The sequence below is a fragment of the Lathyrus oleraceus genome, chromosome 2 (genome assembly GCF_024323335.1).
Source record: "Lathyrus oleraceus cultivar Zhongwan6 chromosome 2, CAAS_Psat_ZW6_1.0, whole genome shotgun sequence".
Classification (NCBI taxonomy): Eukaryota; Viridiplantae; Streptophyta; class Magnoliopsida; order Fabales; family Fabaceae; genus Lathyrus; species Lathyrus oleraceus.
The window spans coordinates 470,125,298-470,147,016 of NC_066580.1; the positions used below are offsets into that span (position 1 = coordinate 470,125,298).

Genomic DNA, 21,719 nt, shown 5'->3' on the forward strand with positions numbered 1-21,719 from the left:
ATTAATAAATAATATTCAGATTTAGGTTGATGAAAATGCATGAGTGGTATTGGTAATGCATGGATGGATGAACCCTTTCATTCTTGTATGGTGGAATGTTATGCTCGTGTTTGCATTATGGAAATGAAATGTTGTTTCAAGGGATTGAAACTCAAGTAAAAGTTGTATGAATGCATGTTTGAAAAGGAGGAATGCATATGCAAAGATGCAGAAATATTTTAGAGAGAAGTTGGACTATCTCTCTAACTTTACTTCTTAAGAGTATTAGTGATCACAAACATGAAACTGAAGTAAGTTATAATTTCTTTTAAAGAAACAATTTTAATTTTATATTTTAAAATGTTTTCTATTAAAGTTTATTAAAAAATAATAGAAGCTATTTTGAACTTATTTATTATAAATTAAAATAATAAATTGGATAATCACTAATTTAAATATCTAATGACCCTTCAAAATAAAATTACATATTTAATATAAAATATTTTAATATTAATAAAAATCAATTTTAAAGAAAAACTCTTTAAATCATTTTTACGAGGTAACAAACTTCTCAAAATATAGTTATTAAAAGTTTTTCCAAAAACAATTGTAGCAAATATCTTAAATACTTAAAAGTAAATTTTGATAAAAGTTATTTAAACTAATTAATCATTACAATTTGCATTAAAAAATTAAAATATCTCTTACAAAACATATAATATTATTAATAAATTATAACATACTAATTTTAAGATCCGTATATTTGACTTTTTTTCTTATACTCTTAAAAGACGTGTTAACAATTTTTTAATTTTGAATGAATCATCAAAAGAAAAGAATTGAGTCTTCTTTTTAATCTTAATTATTCAGTTTTAACATAAATGAGAATCTGAACAAATGAAGAAAAATTATAGAAGAGTACTTTTATTTATAAAAAAATTAGGGCAATTATGTAACGTTATGGACTCACTTAAAATGAAACTTTTCGTGTTTTAATTTTTACGTTCTATATTGGTGTGTTTGTGAAGGCCCGCAAGAGGTGACATGGAAGTCAGGTGATATAGCACCTTTCCAGCAACACCTTCTTGATTGCCCGTTTATTAGATCGATCATCCATTTATGAGATATGACACCCTTTCTCAAGTACGTTGCCCATTTTTAGGATAACTCACTAGAAGTAGGAATACGTAGGAAGTGACGTGTCACCAGTCCACAACGCTGTGGCAAATGTTTGGGGGAAATTAACTACACTCTCACAATATATATGAAATTAACTATTTGTTCACATGTCCTCTGAGAAGCGTTTACTATTCCCTAGGCATCTGGATTCCATACCCAAAAGCTCATATAAACACCTCAACCTAGAGGTTGAGAGGGACAACTACACATTGACACAAATACTATATACACAAAGTTTATATTCTACCTACATGAGCTAGCTATAAACCCTACAACAAACCCTAAAAATCACAGCCAAACCTTAATCACAAGTGTTATCACGTATTATTATTTTAGCGAGTACAATTGAAGCCCACCGTTGGGCCCGATAAAATTGACTTGGGCCACCATTACAACTTTCAGCCAGATTATTGTCCACATGTTCAACCTCTCTATCCATCATTGTGAACAAAAATACAACAACTTTGGGAAACAAAGAATCTGAAGGCGAGGAAAGTGTCATGGCAGAGATGCGTGCTTCCATGAACGACCTATGTCGCTAAAACCAAACTTTGGAAGACAACATCCTCTATATCCAATTGCTCTAGTAGGAGGTTTACCGTACATAAGAAGTGAAGATGCTAGATTTCTAGCCTCTCTCGACTCTCATATGAGATATTGGGAGGCGTTAGTCCAAGAGAATTTTAAGTCGACCTCGTTGGCTAAGTTTGATGGGTGAAGCGACATGTATGAACATGTCGTCTCCATCAACATATAGATGGAAATCATTGGAGATCCAAACTACTTGAAATGCAAACTCCTCTTTGACACCTTCATAGATGTGACCCTAAGGTGGTATATGGTCTTGCCTCGATTCTACATCACCAAATATTAGGACTTGATGAAGAAACTAGTCCACCCGTTTGCAGCAAGTAGGCAAAGAAAGATGGCGCTGCCATCCTCTTGAACATTATCCAAGGCCCCTTATAATCTCTAAGGGAGTACCTTGCTCATTTCAACGAGGCAACTGTCATGGTTGTCCACCCAAACCAGGAAAAATTCGTGGGAACATTTCAAAATGGTCTCAGGGTAGGATATTTTAATGAATCCCTTGCCTAGAGGGTTGCGTCTTCCTTGGCTTAAGTGGCGACTCATGCGAAATGTTATATAAAGGGCAAGGAAAGTAATGTTGGAAAAAAGGCAAAATATGAAAAAGATTGTACTCCTAATAGTGACCACTAATAGTAGGTGCGAAGGAGTCACTACACCTTGCCCATCAGAGATAAGATGACATTCAACCGAAGCAGAAAATCTATATAGAGCATCACGCCCTTAAACATTCGCCGTGAGCAGATATGACGAGAAGTCTTCCACATGCACGACATCCCACAACCACCATCTCTTAATACAAATATTATGGGACCCGAGCCTAGTAGACGGTGCAAGTTCCATAAATTCAAGGGGCACCACACTAAAGACTATTATCAACTCAAGAATGAGATATATCACTTGATCTAAGAGGTTCACCCAAAGAAATATATCAAGGGAGACTCTTCCTAAAGTTCAGGAGGATCCAACTCTTATAGGCGGGATGCCTTGAGAGTCTTGGGTCAAAGAAGAGAAATGAACCAAATAAGTGAGGCAGAGAGAGTTGTATGTGACACTCTTAATACCCTCACAGAAGGATTCGTCAGGGGAAGAGAGACCAGTTTCACTTGTAGAAGATATACTCTCCAAATCCTAACCATCAAAGTTTCACCTACCAGTTCTATGACGGTGATCTATAAGCCATAGAAATTGAGATTGCTTTTTCTAAGAAGGACGTTGCAGTCATTCACCCATATAATAATGATCCCATGGTCATAATCATGAGATGTGACGATTGGGGAGATTGATAGGGTGTTAATAGATAAATGAAGCTATGTATACATCTTCTACTGGGATGCTTTTGAGAGCCCTCTACTAGACTTAGATGGACTTAAGGACTTACAAGGATTATTGGTGGCATTATTGGGAAAACAAGTACAAATGAAGGTTATATAACATTGAAGACCACCTTTGGAGAATAAGAAAGCGCGAGGAAGATTAAGGTACGGTACCTTTTCATAGACGTTTCTTCCTCATAAAACATGATTATATGGTGGCCGACATTCAACAAGTTGCGAGTCACCCTATCTATATTATATCTATGTATGAAGTATCCACTCCAAGATGGGAAGATTGAGGTCATCCAGGGGGATGAACAGATTTCCATAAAATTCTATATAAAGAGTCTGAAGCTAAAGAAGGTTAGGACCACGGTCGTGAATTTCGTAGGCGTGAATTTGGTGACCAAGCCACTAAATAAAGTTGAAGAAGATAAATACTTGATAGCTCCACTCTAAGACATCGTGAAGGCGGGAGAAATGATTTGTGTATAAGTTGTTAATTGTTTAAGCACCAAGCCATATTTATCATGGTTTCATTTACTATTTTGGTTTTTGTAGGCGAGTTACAATCTCTTCCACCTGTAAGGTTAAATTTGTGACATTCTTTGTTGGTGGGGTACATTATTTTCCCTTGTGTTGTTAACATGGCTTAAGGGTTTTTAATGAGGCCCTTCACTTTATTATATGAATTGTGATTATTGCTGCTTTATTTGCAGGGAACTAAGGAGCAAGAGAGATTTTATCAAAATCACCCCATTAGGTGACCATATATGTTAGATCGTCATACATGAATCCTTGCCACCCATTGAGGCGATTACACATGTTGGAGATTTACTAATGAATCCTTATCACCCCTTTATGCATAAATCCTTTCCGACCTTAGGGAAACATTATCATCATTAGGAACGAATCCTAGTTCTCAACGAGAACACCAAATCCAAAACCTGCTCGAAGGATATCCCTAGATAATTAATACAGATACAATAATAATAAAAACATAAGTTAAATATAAATAAATCCCTTGAAGATCACAATCAACATTAGATAAAGATCCCTTAAGGCCTAATTAAAGAAAGTTGCCAAGGACATGATTACATATTTAGGGGCCAAAAGGATACAAGAAAAAGCCTATAACTCACATACCCTCTTCAGAAACTTGTCTTTACTTTGGAGTGTCTTCTTGGTGGGTCACCTCAGGATTAATTTCATTCATCGCCTTATCGCCCTCAGGCTGAGCTCAGGCTTCCTTGACAAGAGAAACGATTGGCTCGCCCAAAGAAGAACTGTCCCTATTGTCCACCAGCTAGCTGTCACAAATGAATTTCAACATGTCCATGAGGCTCAAATCCAACCTAACATGAAGAATGCCACTTGCTCATTTGCTCGTCCAAAGTAAATGTCAGAGGACTCCCTCATATTGTCCGTGAGCACAAACACCTCCTCTTTCAGCTTCTTCTTAGAGTCGATGGCATTATTCAGGGATACCTACAACTTTTTCTCTAAGATAAAGAATTTCAAAGCATTGGTTTATGCTTCCTAGATCTTGGTCATCAAGGCATCATTCTCCTTTTGCAAGGCCATTATTATCTCTTGACCTTTAGTGATCCCATTGGTAGCCTGTGAGCTTTGACTTCAGCTCATTCTCAATCTGAGTGTTCATATATTTGCTAGCATGTTCCATCAACGGAATCTTCAGCAGGTGATTCTCCTTAAGGTTAGATAATTTGAGGGATACCCAACCGCTAATTGATTTGTAGTCGGCTAGGAAGTCCTTTGGGAAAGGAAGGCGGACACTAGTAAACTTGATCGCGTCAAAATCAGAATTGTTCCACATGGAGGACTGAGGAGGTGAGTCCTTCTTCGCTAATGAGGTACATACACCCAAATCAAACTACAACCATTTGGTGTGATATGGGAGGGGTCAACGTTGAGCACCTTCAACACCTCCGCCTCGAACGAAGAAAATGGGAGAATAACACATATGTCACGAACGACGAAGAAATAAAAGTAGAAATAGGGATTGAGAAAGTTGCCTGTAACAACCATGTTGGCCATTTGCGTTGTAGAACATGCCTTCAGGGTGACTTCTTCCTCGTCACATGAAGATGAGAGGTTAACTTATTGCCGAAAGGAAACTATTTTTACCTTAATAGTGTAATGAGACTCAACTTAGCAAACGTCCTTTGGTTAGTGTCGGAGGTGGCCATTATCTTCTTATTTCCTGAGAAAATGGAGGGAAAAAAATCATCATCGTTACCAAGTGTGCTATCACTATCAGAGCTAATGGATCTCTCATAACTACCGAACATGCCTAGTTCCACTAATTTATAATTAATGGCCCTGTCATGACATTTTGGGTTTCTATAACAGTAGTTCCATAAGGTTATGTGTGTATCATGAGTCGAGGGCTCTATTAGGTTATCATTCTCGTCTAAATCAATAATCATCGTCATAAAAGGGAAAAAGAGAAGGAAGAATATCAAGCATGTTCCTGTAGAAGGGGGACTTGAGCTTTAGAAGATGTAAGAGTTGTTAAAGAAGACGCATGATACTTTCGAGAGCTTTAGTAAAAATGTTTGCAAAAAGGTAAATGAGTTATGGTTGAATCCTTTTAATATATGTGGAGAACTATGGATGATCAAGGGTCTACTAGGTTTCTCATTAAACATGAAAGGCTTTGCATGTTTCTGATAAGCGTGATAGATTAACTCCAATTTGATGTCCCAATGATGAATCATCATTAATATTATTAAATACCTCGCACACCTTTTTCCTCGACTAATGTTTGGGGATTTCCCTCAACATGCGTAAGATTCAATTCTTTAACACATGGAGATATATCTCAGAGCCTTACAAGAAAGACTCACCGCATACAAGAGGACTCGCCTCATGCAAGAGGGACTCGCCTTTACAGAAGGGGTTCGTCCAGATAATGAGAGAAAAATAAGAATAAATTAATTCACCATTTCCAAACCCTCGCATTTTAGGGACTGTGTATTGGTATTTTTGTAAAAGACCCACAATGGGCGACGTGGAAGGCAAGTGATACAACCCCTTGCCCACAACACCTTCCTGCCCGCCCGTATTTTAGATTGATCGTCCGATTATGAGTTGTGACACATTTTCCTCAAATATGTCGCCCATTTTTGGAAAAACTCGTCTAAAGTATGAAGACATGAGAAGTGACGTGTCCCTAGTCCACAACAGTGTGGAAGAAGTCAAAGAAAAATTAACCACATTCTCCTTATTTATAAGGGATAAAATGACTGCTCCCATGTCATTTAGAAGTGGTTGCTATTTTCTATACATATGGATTTCAGACCCAAAAGCTCATATAAATATCTCAATCTAGAGGTTGAAAAAAACAATCACACATTCACACAAATACTAGATACACATAACTTTTCATCTCTCTATGCGAGTTATCTCTAAATCTACAACAAATCCTAAAAATATCTAACGATACTTAATTAATAGAATTACTTTTACCAAATACAATTTATCTCTCATATATTGCAGAATGATTTTTTTAAGCTAATCAACTTTTCAATTTTAGCAAAAAATAATAATAATTTTTTAACATAAATAATTTTTAAAATAATTAAATCGAACACTAAGAAAAAAATTAAAAAATAGATTTATTTTTATATGAAAGGCTGAAACATATGCACCACCCTGGATATCATTAATTATATATAAGTAATATTCAAGCTTAGCTGAAACTTAGTGATTACTTAGTCAAAAGATATAATAAGTAAGCAGATTTACAATTCATAAGCAAAAATCGTGTCAAACTTCTCATTGTTGAAAATTGAAAACCGCTTAATTCTTTCGATTTTTCTAGTGTTGAAGTGATGCAAAACAGTTGAGTTGCTTATTTATCCTTTTCTTTAAGACATTTGAGTGTAATTTGGTGAGGGGCATGAGCTTCCAGTATAGTTGTAAACCACAGCTGCTGAACCGTAAGGTAAGGTAGTGCATGAAAAAGTGGTCTTTGTCTTTGGATCCCTCAAATTATGCATGTTTAATTCACAAAACTTCAAATGCAGATTTCTTTCACATACTTTTTTTGTCAAATAAATTTGGAATAAGACTCAAAAATTCATTGTCAGGTGGATATACTAATTATTTGAATGGTAAGCAACAGAAGTGAATGACCAGTCAAATAGTAGAAAGTTACATACTGACAATAGATAGATTTACAATACAAATGCTAATGCTACTTGTGGAGTACCTGGTAAAAAAAATACAGATTCCAGCTACCACATTATTACCTGATCAATAGTTTACATAAGAGCCCATTCTTCCATCCTTGTAGCAGGAAGATCATGCTAATTTGAAGCAAATTTGTTTCCACCAATTGTAATACCACTCTTATTTGGTAGAAGCTCCTTCATATAATACTTGGAATTGCGTGACAGGTTGATTGTTTTCTTCTTCTTTTCAGGAATATAATCAATTGAACACTCTGAAAATCCACGCCTCACAAACCTGTCAAAAAGTTGGAAATCCTTTTGTTTAGAAATGCAATTATGAATATTATAGAGCAGCAATTAAAAAGAAAACTTATACGTTTCATTTCAAATTACCAGATATATTTATTTCTAAGTTTTAAATATATCCTTCATTAAGAATACTAATTTGACTTGAAAACTCAATGTATATGAAAGTAGCAACTTTGAAATCCACCACACTTAAATGTGCATTTTATTCAATGAAAACTACTTTTTACAGTTGAGGACAACTTACCTCCTATAAATGGTAGAAGAAAAACACAGACAGGCCAAATATGCAGTAACAAAAGGCCACTAAAAGTGAAAAATGATACTGATTGCGTATAAGGCTTAAATGACATGGGTTAGGAGAAGTCACTTACCAATCTGCTGTGCGGGTTGTAAGTAGGAAAAGCTTATTCAATCCAAGAAATGCTGCTTTCTTCTCCATATAATCTGCAAATATTTCATCATTATATTTAAAAACACGTGGCAGGCAGGAACAGATGCAAGGGCGTTTCATGATTAAAATTATACATCTTTTCAATAATATCTAAAGCTTAAGCCTGCCACAATATCTTCTTCAAACATAAACATGTTGAAACTTTCTAACACAAAAAAATGTTTTCATTACGAGTTCACTATACATAGTTGCTTCTATTAAAAGTACAATTATTCGGGTACTTTTATGGCAAAGGGTACTTATGAATTAATCATGGATCCTTTCTTAATCCTAATTGTTGAAAAATATATTATTTCCGATTTTATTATTGCCTTTAATATTACCTTTATTTTTCTTTATTCTCTATTAAGGAGAAAATCAATTGTAATAATTGTATCCTTAATATATAAACCAGCCTAAGGCTGACGAATAATATATAACAGTTTTTACCTATTTTTTCCAATATGGTATCAGAGCACTGGATTAGGTTTTCTTCAACCTATTTTTGTTGGGTTAGGGATTACCATAAAGTTTTCCTCAACATATTTTTGTTCGATCCGTTTTCTTACCCGACCCGATTCACATACCCGTTTAGCCTTCTATGACGAATAACAACAACAGGTGGCCTTCCCTATCATAGGCCTACACTGGATCCAACCATGGCGAACAACCGCAACCTGAATCGGGCGTCGGCCGCGGAAACGGCGTACGAACTAGGAACCTTGACGATGGAAGAAGATCAGACAAAGTTCCTTGGTGTGATCACTGCAAACGCGAATGACATACACGTGAAACTTGTTGGAAGCTTAAAGACAAACCTCCTAATTGGAAAAAGAAAAGTGGTTGTGCATTTCAGACTAGTAATTCTGATCAAGGGCAGCAACCTCCACCGTCTCAGTTTCCAAATTTATCTTGTAATTTAATGTCCGTCAATAAATTAGCCCAAGATATAAATTGTCAAACTAATTTTTTCCGATCTCACTGTGTCTTTCAGGATTTGAACTCGGGGAAGATGATTGACAGTACTAAGGAGAGTGGAGGACTCTACTACCTTGACATTGGATCTGCATCACAACTACCTTCAAAAACAATAAGTTCCAGCTTTGAGTCTTTTTCTGTTTTGAATAATAAAGATGACAACATTATGGTATGACATTTATCCTAGTAACTCGTTACTTAAAACACTTGTTTCCTAAGATATTTCACAATAAAAAAATTTCTTCATTTAAATGTGAAGCATGTGAGTTTGCAAAACACCGTTCCCAGTTTTCAATACAGTCATATAAACCATCAAAACCTTTTTCTATTATTCACAGTGATGTTTGGGGCCCTAACCGTATAAGTACACTCTCTCTCAAAAAAAAATGGTTTATCACATTTATAGATGACCATACAAGAGTATGTTGGGTGTACTTGTTAAAGGGGAAATCAGATGTTTGTTAGGCTATAAAGAATTTTTTTTCAATGGTGCAGAACCAATTTCAAACAAATATCCAAGTCTTTAGAAGTGATAATGGCAAAGAATATTTTAACACTATCCTGGGTGATTTTTTTCTAAAAAATGGGATTGTACATCAAAGTTCATGTCTTAATACTCCTCAACAAAATGGAGTGGCCGAAAGGAAAAATAGACATTTACTAGAGGTTGCTAGAGTTCTACTTTTTTCAAATAAAGTACCAAATTATTTGTGGGACGAAGCTGTTTTAACAGCTGCGTATTTAATTAATAGAATGCCCTCCAAAATTCTCAATTTTCAAACTCCTATTAATGTCTTCAAAGAATGTTTTCCTAGTACTCGTGTTTTAACTGATTTGACTTTAAAAATCTTTGGTTGCACAACCTTTGTTCATGAACATAAAAATGTTGGAAAACTTGAGCCACATGCTATAAAATGTGTCTTTGTTGGATACTCCCCAACCCAAAAAGGATATAAATGTTTTGATCCATAAAATAAGAAAATGTTTGTCACTATGGATGTTACATTCTTTGAAAATAAACCTTTCTTTTATGACACTCATCTTCAAGGGGGGAAGATAAACGAAGACTTGTTTTAAATTGAGGACATGAGTTTTTTAAATAACTTATCTTTGTCATTATCACAAAATTCTGAGATTTTTACACCTGCACCAACAGAAAATGGTCATGATTCTTTATTTGATCCTACTCATATTATGAGTAAGGAACCTTATGAATCCGAGCCTACATTTTCTCTTGTAAAAAACGATGAGAATCCTGAAAACGATGATAATGATGATCTAATTGAAATGCCACAAAATAATGAGTCACTTCAACAAAACAAATTTGAATTAGGAAACAGGACTTAGAAAGGAAAGATTTTTGTGAAAAAACACCATAAAGGAAAGGACCAGTCCACATCTCAACACTGCCAGGAATCTGAACCGGGGAATGATCAATTTCCTAATATAAGAAAAGGTAAGTCTATCTCTGTTTCTGAGAGTCGTATTTTGTATCCTGATATAGATGATTATGTTGCCATTAGAAAACCTGTCAGTCTTGCACTAAACATCCCATGTCCAATTTTATATCATATTCAAATTTGTCTTCATCTATGTCTGCCTTCACTTCAAAATTGTCTAGGGTAAAAATTCCAAAAAGTGTACAGGTTGCTCTAGAAATTCAAAAGTGGAGGGAAGTTGTACTTGAGGAGATGAAAGCTCTTGAAAAGAACAAAACTTGGAGTGTTACGTCACTACCAGATGGCAAGAAGACAATTGGATGCAAATGGGTGTTTACTGTGAAGTATAGTTCAAATGGATCAATTGAAAGGTACAAGGCTCGCTTGGTGGCTAAAGGCTTTACTCAGACCTATGGTATAGATTACTCAGAGACATTTGCTCATGTTGCAAAATTGAACACTGTTAGAATTCTTTTGTCTCTTACTGCTAACATGGATTGGCTTTTGCATCAGTTAGATGTTAAGAATGCATTTCTTAATGACGATCTAGAAGAAGTATATATGGACATTCCTCCTGGCTTTGAAAACAAATTTGGATCAAATGTGTGCAAACTAAATAAGTCTTTGTATGGATTAAAGCAGTCCCCTAGAGCTTGATTTGAAAAATTCACTCAGTCCATGAAGAAACAAGGGTACATCCAAGGACGGGTTGATCACACCATGTTCACAAAATTCTCCCACGATAGAAAAGTTGTTGTCCTGATTGTTTATGTTGATGATATTGTCCTTACTGGAGACGATACAGTGGAAATGACAAGAGTAAAAGAGAAATTGGCAGTAGACTTTGAAATCAAGGACCTGGGATTCATGAGATATTTTCTAGGTATGGAGGTTGCTCGGTCAAAAAATAGTATTGTGGTTTCACAACAGAAATACATTATAGACTTGTTGAAAGAAACAGGAATGAGTGGATGTCGTCCTGCAGATACCCCTATGGATCCTAGTGCTAAACTTTGGGGAGAAGGTAATGTTTATGTTGATACTGGGAGATATCAGAGATTGGTTGGGAAACTGATTTATTTGTCACACACCCGACCTGATATTGCTTTCTCAGTTAGTGTAGTGAGTCAGTTTATGCATTCTCCTTTCGAGGAACATCTTGAGGCAATCTATAGGATACTGAGATATTTGAAGGGAAATCCTGAAAAAGGATTATTTTTTAAGAAGACTAGTGAAAGAAATGTGTTTATCTTCACCGATGCCGATTGGGCAAGTTCAGTCACAGATAGAAGATCAACCTCTGGATATTGTACCTATGTTTGGGGTAATCTTGTGACATGGAGGAGCAAGAAACAAGGAGTTGTAGCAAGGAGTAGTGCAGAGGCCGAGTTTAGAGCTAAGTCTCAAGGTATTTGTGAAGGATTATGGATCCTTAGAGTCCTAGAAGAACTTAAGATGAAAATTGAGCTTCCATTGAAATTGTACTCTGATAGTAAAGTTGCTATTAGCATAACTCATAATCCAGTTCAACATGACAGAACCAAGCATATCGAGATTGATCGACACTTCATAAAGGAGAAGTTAGATGCGGGAATCATATGTCTACCCTTTGTGACTTCAAGTCAACAAACTGCGGATATCCTGACCAAAAGTTTGACAAGACCTACTTTTGAGTATTTGATAGACAAGTTGGGCATGATAGATATCTATGCACCAACTTGAGGGGGGTGTTGGAAAATATATTATTTTCGGTTTTATTATTGTCTTTAATACTACCTTTATTTTTCTTTATTCTCCGTTAAGGAGAAAATCAATTGTAATAATTGTATCCTCACTATATAAATCAGCCTAAGGGTGACGAATAATATATAACAATTTTTACCTATTTTTTCCAATACTAATTCAGGTTAATACAATTTGGTCTTCATTTTTCTACAATGTCAAAACTCTTTTGTAGCTCTTTATAAAAATAAAATAAAAAACTCTTTAGTAACAGACATGGTTTGAAGCTGATTAACATTGTTCTAGTATGCATAAACAACAAAAAATACCAACAACGTCACATTACATAGCACAAATTATTGGTCTGTAGTAACCATCCATCATCCACAAGAATTTTCAAGCACAAAAGCAATAACATACCAAGCAATTTGTCTCCTTGTCCTTGGCCACGACAATCAGGAGATACTGCAATAGCAGCAACCTCTGCACATTTCTCCTCAAAGTAAGGGAAAAGGCCACCACAGGCAATTATTTGACCTTCTCTTTCCACAACAACGAAATTATCCAATGCTTGGAGCAGCTATAAACAGAGAATGATAAAAATGAGAAATGTGTAGCCGAATTACCACGCTATGTAAGCTATGTTATCTACAACAGACACAGAGTAGATACATAATTAAGCAAACCTCTTCGTCAGTCCGCTTAACCAGTATGCCAGATGCCGCCAAAGGCTGCATAATTTGTTTTATTCCAGAAAGATCTTTTTTCTGTGCCATTCGAGTGCCTTCGTAAAGGTCACTGCAAAATTTAATTGAAGGATAAGAGATGAAATCAAGGATCAGTGATGAGATTTCCTTAGGAAAGAATGAAAGAAAAGGTTGATCAAAGACAGCGCCATGAACAATCTGATGTAGACAATATTTTTTTAAACTTCTAGGTATGTAGGAAATGAATATTGTAGGTTTTGGTATAAATTGAATTTTGTAGTGGTAGCATGTCTATTATGAGTTATAACAAGCTGCACTTGTAGCATGCATGTACTCTTTAAGACTAATATGAACCATCATCTCAAGTTTCAATTCTCAACTAACCCTTCAATCTTTTTTGTAACTAAATAGTTTCGTATAGAAAACGGGGGAATGCTCACAAATAGAGTTCCGATCCAACTCGCATATTTCCATCCTTAGAGAAATAAAGACAGTGTAGTTATCAGCTTACCACCTATTTATCTTGCCAATTAGTTACTAATACTTGTACAAAATAACTTACAAGCATAAAAACTTGGTCCAGAGACACTGCAAAGATTGCTTACCTTGCCACCATAGTTCCCATTCCATCCCTTTTAAACAATTCCAACAGTAAAACTCCACTAATAGTGCCATCCAACAAGTGAACTCTTTGAACCCCACCCTGATAAATGGCAGATGGTATTATTAGCAAGATACTAGAGAAACATGCATCAATTGAAATTAAAAGTTAATCTGAACCACCCACTGTACAGTGGAAGTATTTGAAATGAGTTAAAGCTCAAGATAATGAAGATATGCTGCAGTAACTGATATAGATGTACAACACGCGCGCACACACATATTATTGGTCTGACTGATCATGATTTTGAAAATACTTTGGTTCTTATAAATGCATATGTACCAACGTAGACTTAAATAAGCACAACTAGAGCACTTGACAAGAAAATTAAAAGCTAAATCATGGACTCACTCTGCAAACAAAAGCTGCAGCAGCCAATTCTGACAAGTAACCGTTCATTCGACTTAGCCTTTCTTGACCTCCAATAGCAAAGCCTTGCTCGCTATTCCCTAAGCCATCTCCATTCTCAAAACCAACACCATTATGGAAAAATGCTTTATGCCATTCTGTAATGTGCTCTCCATTAGGTGGAGATTTGACTGTCCCATTAAAATTGTTATGCTCAACATGATTAAAACCTTCTTCGTCTACAGCTTTGACATAGGTAGCAGCTGTTTCACTTTGCTTAGCCCGTTTACGAATTAACATGTCTGCTTCTTCAAGAGGCAAGAAACGAATAAGGCGTTCATTTTCATCAAGTATTGGGCCATCTATGACGCATATTAACTTGTCTGCTCCTATAGCCAAGGCACAAGCTGTTGCTACTTCATAGGTGCTGGAGAAAACACAAATACAAATATCAATATCAAGGATTCAAGCATAAGTGTAGTTCTTTGGTGCTTTTACTTGTATCATAATCTCAAGAGAGTGTCTTTTCAGATCTATTCATAAGTATAGCTCACAAGATATGATTGATCGCAAACTACAAAAATGCTATGATAGCATCATTCATGCAATAAGCTATACTATGATGTAGAAACTAGAAAGTAATGATTAGAAGCTAACAAAACCATACTTGCAATTCAAAACTTCTCCAGAGCTGGAGTAGCCCAAGTTGGTTAAAATAACTATACAACCACCATCAAGTCTCTCACGCATGCGAGTTACGTCTACTTTTTTAACTTCTCCAGTTGACCCATAATCGATTCCATCAACAACCCCTCTTCTCTGTCAAAAACCAAAATAACAACATGCTCTAACACAGTGATGATAAAAAAGAGACAATTTTACAAGAGTTTAAGCTCAATGAATGAATCACAAAATTCAAACCTTGGCTGCAAGAAAGTTACCACTTGCAACACTGACACCAACATCATGCCATCGACTATTATCACCATGTCTACGAATATTACATATGGAAGGTCCAGGTGAAAGTTTAGCTTCCATCATCAATCTTATTCCTCCTGCCGCTTCCATTGCAGCTTCTAGAGATGGATCATCAGTTATTCTATATCTACCAAAATACTTAGGCTTGCTCCCTATAAATACAATAACATAGTCAATCCCGAGGTTTCGCAAGTAACAGTGTTAAGAATAAAAAGAACTTATTTTTCACTTTTCAGCATAGTTAAACAACTCGCTTGACCCTCTAGTGAATAAACAGCTTAATTACGCATTTATAGCATAGGTGCTTATTATGTAAGTGTTTATGTATAAGCTATTCCTATAACATAAGATAAAATAAAGGCAGTATTTTATACAAGTGATTTCTATAAGCTATTATGAAGAGCTTATGAATACAGATATGCCATTAAGTTGTTCCATAATCAGAAATGTTTATGTTCGGTAGATACGCCCAAATAACTCAACTCGAACATGTGATTAATCTGACTAACCTCTTTCTGTCAAAAGCTTGTCAATTTGCACATGAGTACCAGGAACAAGAACAAACCTAATTCCAAGGTGATGAAGAAAAGCTATATCCTGCACCCAGAAACATCACAGCTATTAATTCCAACAGAAAGTAAAAAAGTTCTAAAATTTGCAAGAATTGAAACATTAATTACAGATAATAAAAGCAATAAGTATTACTATATTTATGACAACTAGAAAACTCATATTTAAACCTAAAAAACGATAATCACGAATTGAAGTAACAAGAAAGAAGATAAAAACAATGGATGTGTTGTGACATGCATGCCTTGAGAATGGGATCAAAGTAAGGACTAGCGACAATTTCACCGGAGATGATGACAACAAAGGTGCTTCCTCGAAAAACCCAAAGGTAAGGCCATGCTTCACGAAACGAACGCACGAATTGTTTATCTTCCATGGAGTTGAAAGTCTCTTCTTCAAAGCTTCCGTTAAGTCCTTCGTCAAACGCATTGCGTTGAGTTAGTTTTTGATGCTTTCGGCTATGGAAGTGCGTGGTGAAAGATGAGGGTTTTGGTGAAAGAGGTTTGAATTGGAGTTTGAGTTGTGGGTGGAAGTGTGAATATTGATGAGAAGTAGAAGAAGAAGAAGAAGATGAAGCGGAGAAGTTGGGAAGGGAGGTGAAGAGACGCGATATGGAAGGAGACATTGGGACGGTGGCTGTCAGTTAACGGCGACAACGGCGGATGTGTTTACAGAGACGAAAAGTTTAGCCACCGCCGCGCCGCTCTGAAACTTTGTTGCTTCCATCATGGCCACATAGCTAACATTTGTTTGTTCCTACCACGTTTTTTTCATTTTTTAAAATTATTATTGTTTTTATGGTAAAAGGGGAAAGGTAGGTATTAAAATTATTATTATTGTGATTATTATTGTGTGTTTTCTTTTACTAATTTTTCATTTTTTTTAATCAGTATATTTTATTTTATTTTATTATTAATTTTAAATTTTTTGAAAGGTCAAAAAGAGAAAATATATACACTACTAACACAAGTTATTCCACCACAAGATGTACACAAGATGATAAAAAAAATCTGAAACTACATCACAAAATTCTGAAAAAGAAATCTGAACAAGTTAAATGATTTAGTCTCTAAAATTGGAAATCATAATAAAAAATAATATATTTCGACTTCAACCATAAAAATGACTGAATCTTTACCCTTTTAGATAACGCAGGTAAGTGTTCAACTTTATCATGAAAAATACAATGTTTCGTTCTTTCCATAATACAAATCACAGAATGCCAAATAGTGTTAAGAAGTCATCCAACATTTTTCGAAAAACCACCTAGCCCACCAGACTAGACTATAAGAGAAGATCTAATAATTTTTCTTGAAATGTTACCCTAGTCAATTAGAAATAATATGTCACAATCTATCAAAAAAATCACATTTTACAAACAAATGATCTATATCTTCGTCCACACCAAAATTCGTCACACATCGTTCGTAGCAAGAATCCGCCGCCTAGCCAAATTGTTCTTTGTCAAAATACGATTCAGAAACAACCGCCAGACAAAAATAAATACCTTAAACGACGCAGTTTTCAACCACAAAATTTTGAAGTTAACTTGATTATGTTGTCGTCAATTTCAAACAAATTTTTATAAGCATTATTTATCATGCAACAAGAAAAGGGATGTAAGTTCCATACCCAAGGATCTTCTATGTCCACCTGCAAAACAACAAAGGTTAATCGCTCAATACACTCTCCCATTAACCCTTCCTCCCTCGCAAGCAATCTTGAACAACATATCTTCTTCTATTTGGTTGGTACAAAGGGTCAAAACTCAACAACTATGAAGAAACCCTTTTGGCTCATTGGAAATGGTAGTAATGATGATTTCTGGCTTGATAGTTGTGTGGTCCTCCTCTTGTAACTAGATACAACATTCCTAACATATTTCATAATCATATGAAAGTTAAGGTTTATAGCTTTATTTTGAACAAGACCCAGCCCTTGCCTCAAAACCTCATACAAATGTATCCTGATCTGATGACTATCATTAGTTAATGCATTATCCCTTTGGAGGATAAACCTGATGCTAGGAACTGGAAACACTCAGAAAATGGAATTATTTCCCTTATATTGGCTCATCCAAAGGTTTTGATTCTCGTATTCTCCTTGTTTCTCTCTCATTTGATTAATATATTATCTTAATTTTTGCCTTAGAAAGAAAAGATAAAGGTGAATAACTCTTACACAAGAAGCTGAGACAATTAATAACTTTTAGTAAAAGAAAAATAATGTAAGTAATTTAATATATTTATTAATTTTTTAAAATAAACATTGAAGTGTATTTTGTATTTATAAATCGTAGCAACAATACATTATAAGTGGTTAATATTAATATTAAATAGAATTAAAATTGTCTTTTTTTCGTATAAACTTAGTACCATATTCATATTCATGGTTTGGCCATTCTAAAAACTTTCACGTGGTATCAAATAATAGAAAGTTGATATGTCCCCTCACTTTCTTTGTCTTTTTCTTTTATCTTTCTATAAAATCAATCATAGTCTGGTTGAATCATTGATAAATGTTTGTTTCTCTCCAATTCAAAAATTAAATAATTAAAACTAAAATCTCTCTCAAAAAGATTTGTTTATCTCCACCCACATTCCTATATTATAATCAATTATTTTAATTGACATAATCTAATTTTTCAAACACTTAAATTATTTTGAACTCTAATAAACATTAACCAGCATTACAATATTATAAAAGATTTGACTTTTATTTTAATTATTTAAAAAATAATACGAATGAATGGTTGTAATACATTGACATTATAAAAATTATTAATCTCTAAATAGAATATTAGGTTTTATATTTGATTTCCTCACCTAACTACCCAAACAATTGGAATCTTTGAAGTAATGGTAAAGCTAAGTGGTAGTAAAGGGACAATGAGAGAACGCAAGAGAAGTTGTTGTGTTGTGTTTAGAGAGAGAGAGAGAGAGTGATGGTACCTTGAGAATGGCGTTGAAGTAATCAGCTTCAGCAACAATTTGAGCAGAAATGAGAACAACAAAAACTCTAGCTCTGTGTATAGACAAATAAGGTTTCGATTCACGAAGAACCTTAACGAAATACTTGTCTTCCTCTGTCTCACCATAATCATCTTCACACCCACATCCTCTAACCATAAACTTGCTTTGTTTTACAACAAGACAACAATTATTGAGACTTTCACTTCTCAGTTTTGAACCAAAACTGCAGAAAATGGGATCATGTGAAAACAATGTTTGATTTTCTCTTTGGTAGTAGTTTGGTAAAGTTATAGGTACCTTCCAAGTACAAGCAGCCATATGCTGTTTTCTTTCTTTCTTAATCTAACTCTCTAACTCAACAAGAGAGAGAAAGATAAAGGTTCTCTTTTAAGTAAGAGTAATGCATGATTGCATTTTGGTAGTGAAAGGGGCAAAGTGTGAATTACGGGGCGACAAGGTAGCGTTGGATAGAGTCGGTTCTGTTTGGAATGCTACAATTGAAGAAATGAATGAAACAAAATAGACCATTTTGTTTTTATTCAAAAAAATCTAGTGCATGTAATGAGTCTACTTACTCGACTTGTTTTATTCTATTCTATTCATACTCGTGTTTAGTCCTACGTGGCTTTAGGTATGATCCGGGGTAGGTTTGATTTTGAAAGAATTCGATGTTAATGATAAAAAAAAATTATGATTTTTATATTTTTTTTATAAAATTCAAATTGAACCAAATCAAAAAATAATGGATTGATTTAGGTTGGATTGATTAGATATATTAGAAACAAGATAATTTTTAAAAATATCTAATTTGCATCAACTAATTTTTCATAATAATATAAAATTCTTAATTTTTTTTCGTTTTTCCATATAAGTTGTGAACGTAATAAATAGAGTTTGATTCTTTATCTTCTTGAAGTTGAATATCTTATACTAGTTTTTATGATAATAATGATATAGCTAATATAAGTTTATGATTGGTTCGGATAGAAGGACTCGTCGGTTGAAATTTATATATCGGTTGCCCAAACCAATTAAAATCGGATTTCATTGGTTTAGATTTTTGCATGAACTAAGAAACTATTCGACCCAAATACTATGGCTTGGTTTGGATTCCGATTTTGTTCAGATTTGTCTAAACCAATGAACACTCCTAATAGTGACAAAATCAATAATTTAATTAAACACTTAATCATTTTAAAAGTAATCATTGTTGAATTGTAATTCCTTGTGTCGAAGCGGGTTCCTCAACAGAATAAGGAAGTGTCAAACCACCTAGTGTGTTGAGTAGTGTTAGCTATTTTGGGCTTTTATAGTTCTGGGTCTTGGCTTGAGGTCCAAGTTAACCTAAATCTATAAATAGAGAGAGTAACCCTTATTTTTGTAATAGAGGTGAATAGAGTATTCACAACACATTATATTCATAGTATTTTGCAGTGGCAAAGTGAATAAAAGTTTTCCACAGTCTGTGGGCAGAGAGAAACTCTATAGAATTATATTATTCTTTTCCTTCATGGTTCTATACACTCTCTCTTTCTCCATTGTTCCTTTCTTTTCATTGCCGTTGTGTGGGTAATAACAATCTTTTTCATCAAGATTGATTGAAATTCTCCATAGGTTTTGGGGGATTTCCAACATCTGGTATCAAGAGCTCTAATTTAATCGATTCGTGGGAAGAAAATCACCATGGCAACGAATCATCTAAACGGGCATTTTCTAGCAAATCTTTCGATTCTCAAGAACAACAATTATGAGAATTGGTGCAAGCAGATAAAGATTGTGTTTTGTTATCAAGATCTTTGGGATCTTGTGAAGGAAGGAGTAACAACGCTTGCAGAAATCGCGACGGATCAAGAAAAGGTTGCACATAAAGAGTTGAATAAGAAAGATTATAAAGATCTCTTTATAATCCATCAATGTGTTGATGCAGATAACTTTGAAAAGGTTAGTGATGCAGAGTTAGCGAAAGAAGCATGGGAAATTCTGGAGAAATCGTTTGGAGGCGCGGAGAAGGTGAAAGAAGTGAGGTTACAAACTCACAAAAGAACGTATGAATTGCTTCAGATGGAAGACAATGAAAGCATAACTGATTTCTTCACCAAGGTTACGAAACTAGTGAATTAAATCAAGATATGTGGAGAAGTGTTGACATCAATATTTGTTGTTGGAAAGATCTTGAGGTCGTTGGCTCCTAAGTTCGACCACGTGCTAGTAGCCATAGAAGAGTCGAAAGATTTATCAAAATTGACAAAGGAAGAGCTTCAAGGGACGCTTGAATCTCATGAACAAAGAATGACTGAAAGAGCTGCAGGAAAGTCGAAGAGTGATATGGCTTTGCAGGCTCAATCAGCAAAAGAAAGAAAAGGCAAAGGAAGATGGAATGGCAACAAAGGCATAGGAGGTTATAACAATTCGACTGGTCGAAATCAGCAAGAAGGAAACTGGTCGAATCAGAGAAAACCCTGGAACCAAGGCAACCAAAGAGGCGGTGTTGCAGGTAGAGGAAGAGGTGGTGGTCAAAAGCCAGACAAGAGTCACATTCAGTGTTACAATTGTCAAAGGTATGGTCACTATTCTAGTGATTGTCCAGAAAAGCAGAAGAATCAAGAAGCTTATGCAAAGTTGGCAAAACATGATGAAGAAGAGATGTTGCTCATGGTTACAACAAGATAAGAAGAGAGATTCAAGGACCAGTGGTACTTGGACTCAGGATGCTAATCACACATGTTTGGAAGAAAAGATTGGTTTGTCAACATAAAGCCATCAATGAAGAACATGGTGAAATTTGCAAATGATAACACTCTAGCAGCTGAAGGTGTTGGTGATGTTCTGATTATGAGGAAAGATGGTAAGAGGTCAGTAATTTTAAATGTGTTGTACATACCAGGCATGAAGAGTAATTTGCTTAGCATGGGGTAGTTAGTCGAAAAGAACTACAAGGTGTCGATCAAAGACAAGATGATGAGAGTTCTTGACTCAAATGGAAGGTTGATCTTGAAGACTCCAATGTCTCAGAATAGAACCTTCAAGATTGAGCTTAATGTGATGGAGCATAAGTGCCTTGCAACAACAGCCAGCAGAGATGAATGGATATGGCATTACAGACTTGGCCATCTCAATTTCGAAGACATCAGAGATTTGAAGAGAAGAAATATGGTTTCAGGGTTACTAGAAATCGACATTCCAAACGAAGTATGTGAAGAATGTGTGTAGGCAAAGCAACATAAGAACAACTTCAATAAGGATGTAGGAAGAAGGTTGAAGGCAATCCTTGAAGTCATATACTCTGATGTATGTAGTCCTCTCCTGGTGGATTCAATTGGAGGCAACAAATACTTTGTTACATT

General features: G+C 35.1%; 1 protein-coding gene across 3 annotated transcripts; it reads right to left on the minus strand.

Annotated features, from left to right (window-relative positions):
• Window positions 1–7,166: 7,166 nt before the first annotated feature.
• Window positions 7,167–18,876, minus strand: LOC127120490 (probable amino-acid acetyltransferase NAGS2, chloroplastic). Of its 3 annotated transcripts, XM_051050936.1 has the most exons (11): window positions 18,673–18,860; window positions 18,355–18,598; window positions 15,343–15,430; window positions 14,777–14,985; window positions 14,523–14,674; window positions 13,859–14,282; window positions 13,452–13,549; window positions 12,826–12,937; window positions 12,560–12,719; window positions 7,942–8,014; window positions 7,167–7,556 (listed from the first exon to the last, which is right to left on the minus strand). In XM_051050936.1, the coding sequence occupies exons 2-11, from the start codon at window positions 18,529–18,531 to the stop codon at window positions 7,397–7,399; spliced, it is 1,653 nt and encodes a 550-aa protein (XP_050906893.1). In that variant the 5' UTR covers window positions 18,532–18,598; window positions 18,673–18,860; the 3' UTR covers window positions 7,167–7,396. The 3 variants fall into 3 exon arrangements, with proteins under 3 accessions (XP_050906893.1, XP_050906892.1, XP_050906891.1); XM_051050935.1 differs by having other exon boundaries at window positions 18,355–18,876; XM_051050934.1 differs by lacking the exons at window positions 18,355–18,598; window positions 18,673–18,860 and adding an exon at window positions 15,648–16,184.
• Window positions 18,877–21,719: the final 2,843 nt, after the last annotated feature.